General features: G+C 35.6%; 1 protein-coding gene across 3 annotated transcripts in view; it reads right to left on the reverse strand.

Moving 5' to 3' along the window:
* The window catches only part of LOC107638248 (squalene monooxygenase), a 6300-nt gene continuing 2347 nt past the window's right edge, over positions 245 to 4197 (reverse strand). Inside the window, exons 3-8 of one of the 3 annotated variants that reach the window (XM_016341427.2) lie at positions 2731 to 2905; positions 2407 to 2578; positions 2057 to 2275; positions 1630 to 1905; positions 1151 to 1429; positions 245 to 468 (exon numbers count right to left, since the gene is read on the reverse strand). In XM_016341427.2, the coding sequence (XP_016196913.1) occupies positions 463 to 468; positions 1151 to 1429; positions 1630 to 1905; positions 2057 to 2275; positions 2407 to 2578; positions 2731 to 2905 (1127 nt within the window). In that variant the 3' untranslated portion in view covers positions 245 to 462. Of the gene's footprint in view, positions 501 to 1150; positions 1430 to 1629; positions 1906 to 2056; positions 2276 to 2406; positions 2579 to 2730; positions 2906 to 4197 lie in introns of all 3 variants that reach the window. The other 2 variants (XM_016341426.2, XM_021120415.1) reach the window with 2 other exon arrangements.

Genomic DNA, 4197 nt, shown 5'->3' on the forward strand with positions numbered 1-4197 from the left:
AGAGCGTCGGAGTGTCTTTGCAGGTGGCACCCCCCTCTACATACGAAGTGCTCGGGACCTCGCACACCCGGGACCAGGAAACCACGACCAGACGAACCTCTCCACCATCCCAAGCGTAGACCTCAGGATCCTAACCCGAACCGTCTGGTACCCGACCTGCCGAATACTTTTGATAGTGGCAATTTTGATAGTGGTAATTAGAACCTTCCACTTAATATATTGAAACTCACTTCATAAATTGATAATAATATCTTATATTTATTTACTTAAAATAACTTTTTTTTAATTTTAAATAATAATATTTTTTTGCCTATCAGTAGGTCTATGAATCTTCACCATATCTGTTCATGAGGTTTCAAATGGTACAATATACAGATTCGGCACTTGTCAAAGCATCACCGAGCAGACGGACTCCTATAAAATTCTGGTACTGTCGCTGGAAAGAACATTTGCCTCACTCCTTCATCCCTGATGATGGGGAATATTATGCCAAATGCACACTGAAACATATTCATTAGTTACAATAACAATTTAATTATGTCAACATGCATCACTGTCAGCCTAAACTGTGAATAAGAATTAAGAAATAAAAACATTGAAAATAATGGAGCGAATTGCAATGAACTATGATATAATATATTCGAATCATCACATAAAATTTTCCATGGTTCTGATTTCTGAGAACCAAATTGAACTGGCAGGTTCAATCGGGTTAACGGAAAACCTGTCATCTAAGTGGTCTAGTTCTGTGTAGAAAACATATTCTAGTGAATCAGTCAAAAAATCAGTAAAACCAGTTAAAAAGTATAATTAAAAAAAAAAAGTTCTTAAAATAAAAATATATATTTCATTTTCATACGAAGTATATTATTTTATTATATCTAATTCAACTCCGGTTGAACCTCTTGACCATTGAACCTTTAGCTTCACCGGTTTACTGACTAGTTCGGTATTCAAAACCTTGAAATTTTTAGTTAATTACTAAAGCCATTAGAACATCAAGGAAAACATACTACAATGGGAAAATTGCTGTTAAATAGTATTGTAACATTAGCAAAGGAAAATCAAATTGGAAAAGGCAACGAAAGCCATATTCCATGATTGAGGTAATGAAGAGACCAGAACCATTTATTTTGAAGGAGGAACTCACCAAAATTAATCTAGCTCCGATCCAAGTGCATCTAAATGAGGGAAAAGGAAACAACAAACGGCCAACACCATAGATTGCTACAGCAAAGAAATGGAGAACTAAACTCAGTGGGTGAGGATTCAGACCAGACAGCAAACTCATTGGTCCAGATGAGAAAATAGTTCCAAGGCTCAAATAGTCAAAACAAGCTTCGCGTAGTTCGTTACTAGCTTGATCAGATGAAGCAGAAAAGACTATATATAGGGCTCCAGCTAAAGTATTTATGGTAGATGCCAAAGGCTGCAAAGTACATGGTATGAAGATTAAGATTCTAAGTACCGTTTATCATAATGTTTCAAAGACAAACTTTGATTATGCTATGTGTTCAAACATTCATCATTAGGACTTATAAATTGCGCTCAATATGAACCAGTTTAGAGATGAGATATAAGTTTCCATCCTGAAACAATATGTAAGCTCAAATGTAAATACTAGCTTACCTTACGCAAGATGTAAAAGGATCCAAGACATTTGCATAATGAATCTACATCATTTAGGTCAGTTAGCGGCTTAAGCAGATCACGCAGCACAACAATATCAGATAGTGCCACTGTCATTCCTCCACCAGTCAAAGGATGACGCATGTTGAAAGCATCACCTATTAAAAGAGCTCCAGGAGTAGGAATGGGTTCAGCTGGCATATAACCATTAGGCATGATTCTAATATTTTCTGTGTCAATCGCAGATATGAAAGCATCATGAAGTTCAGCTGGAATCTGTATCACAGGAAAAGAACATGAGAAACCGAGCACAAGAAAACCAAATGTTTATATGTTTCCAGTTTGTAGAGGCATGTAAAACTGCATACTCAACTACTAGTAAGCTGCAATTGGAATATCACATGCAAAGTAGGATAGTAACAGATACCTGAGGAGCCACCATAGTCTTCAAGAAGTTGGCCATTTTGCCATTACCTATAGGAGGTACCTTTTGACCAGGTATATCAACTAAGCAGCGAACCTCTGTGCTGCTTATACGATAAAATAAGATTGGGGAAGGATTTGCCAGAATAACATGGCCATGGTTTTCAAATGGGAGTTGACAATTCTCCAGGATTAAACCGACAAAACAAGAAGGTACTTCTACCTGGAAAATGACCAACAGAATTATATTTGTGGGAGTCAATTTGAGACTTGAGCAAAACCAAGATAATCCTCTAACATTCACCATATCAGCACAGTAATTTGCCATATGACTTATTTACAAGACAATTCAACCTTGGGGTGACAGAGAGAATGACGCAACTTTGAGAAACAGCCATCACAAACAATTGTGAGGGGAGCATAAGCTTTGTGCTCTTTACCATCTTTAGATTTGTACTGAACACCAATAACAGTTTTATTGTCCTTCCAAAGAAGAGAAGTTACAGTGCCTTCATTCATTTGTACACTGAACAATGTAAAGAGCACATGAGATTATCGGGGAAAGCAATACTGAGCAGAAAGCTATTACAATAAAAAATTATCTGACTATTTCCTAATTTTAACCCATTAAATAATTATAATAATTAGATAACAAAAGACAAAAGCAAGAGAGACTACCATGGGAGTGCCGTAGTTTTTTCTCTCAACCTTTGTATAAATCGTCCATTGTGAAAGCTCCTACCAGCCACATCAGCATGATAGTTTTCCAATGGATAAGGTAATTTAATATTTTCTCTATCCTTGTAGAGAATGTAACCTAGCACCTGTTGTGCATCGATTTGCTCCAGACAGTCTGACAAAGAAAACACATACAGGCTCAGAACTTTTCAAGAGTAACTACTAGCCGGCCAGAAAAAGAGAAATGGATGTTAACGCTGATTTATAGTCTGACGCAAGAGAATATCAGATTGACAACCAGCTTAACTTCCTCCACAATTAAATAACAAAAGCAAATACTAGTATCAATTGCAGAAGCAAAACGCATGATAACTCCTAAAGAGAAATAAATTATAGCCATGCAAAATTAAACTAAAACGGTCACAAATAACAATAATAACAATGTATAGTTTTATATTCAGTTTTTCTTGACCGAGGCACCTGGAAAAAGTGGTAATAGGTTTATATGTCAAGCTCTAAGGTCTAGCTATGCTCTGTAGTTGCGAATTTCAGGCAATGAAATGTCAATGTGATGCTGAAGTGGATGAGTAAACATATACGAGAAATTTAGGTACAAGCATATGAAAGAGTAGGCATAGTACTTAATGAGGAGTGGCAAAAGAAGATTAATAAAGGCAATGGGAGAAGTCGATCAAGTAGAAGATATCAACCAGGTAAAGAAACTTTAAAATACTTCAAGATACATTCTCGGCACACTTCTAAATGATACCACCGAAAGGAAGCTTGGGATTGTTAGTGACTTATTGTTGTTGTTGTTGTAGTTGGGTGACATAAACTTAAAAACTACTTCAATAAGGAAGAATCTAATTATCATATAATACAAGGATTATGAAGCCATAAGAAATAATATCAGGGATCCAATGTTAAATCAGATATAGTCTAAGAAGTATACAAAGTGGAACAATAGCAAATAGGAAAGACACTTTTCACTTTATATAACAAGTTATCATTTCAATCTGCAATATCAAAGGCAATCAGGAAAATAAGTATATTATAAAGCATCTATCCTAGCATGGACATACAAAACCACATGGAAACATAGACACACCAAACTCTTGAAATTGCAAGACAAAGAGATAACACAACCGACACAGGCACACTGACAGGGCTCAAAATTTACAATATCATCATATGATTTGGTGCCAAACTACCAATAATTGTTAGTTTCCATCCTTCCCAAGAGAACCATAGAGCCTATGAAACCAATATTGAAGTTAAAGGAATGACTGAGACTTAAAAGAGTCTAGGGCTTGATTTGAAAAATTCAAAGGATATTAAAACGAATCTCAACTTTCAAGTAATATTGCTTTTATTAAGTTGGTCAGTATTGGGTATGGTCTTTTGTTTGGGTTACTCCATTAAAAATATGTGCACAAATACTATCAAATAATTCTTATATTTTGAATG

Source organism: Arachis ipaensis, chromosome B04 (genome assembly GCF_000816755.2).
Source record: "Arachis ipaensis cultivar K30076 chromosome B04, Araip1.1, whole genome shotgun sequence".
NCBI lineage: Eukaryota > Viridiplantae > Streptophyta > Magnoliopsida > Fabales > Fabaceae > Arachis > Arachis ipaensis.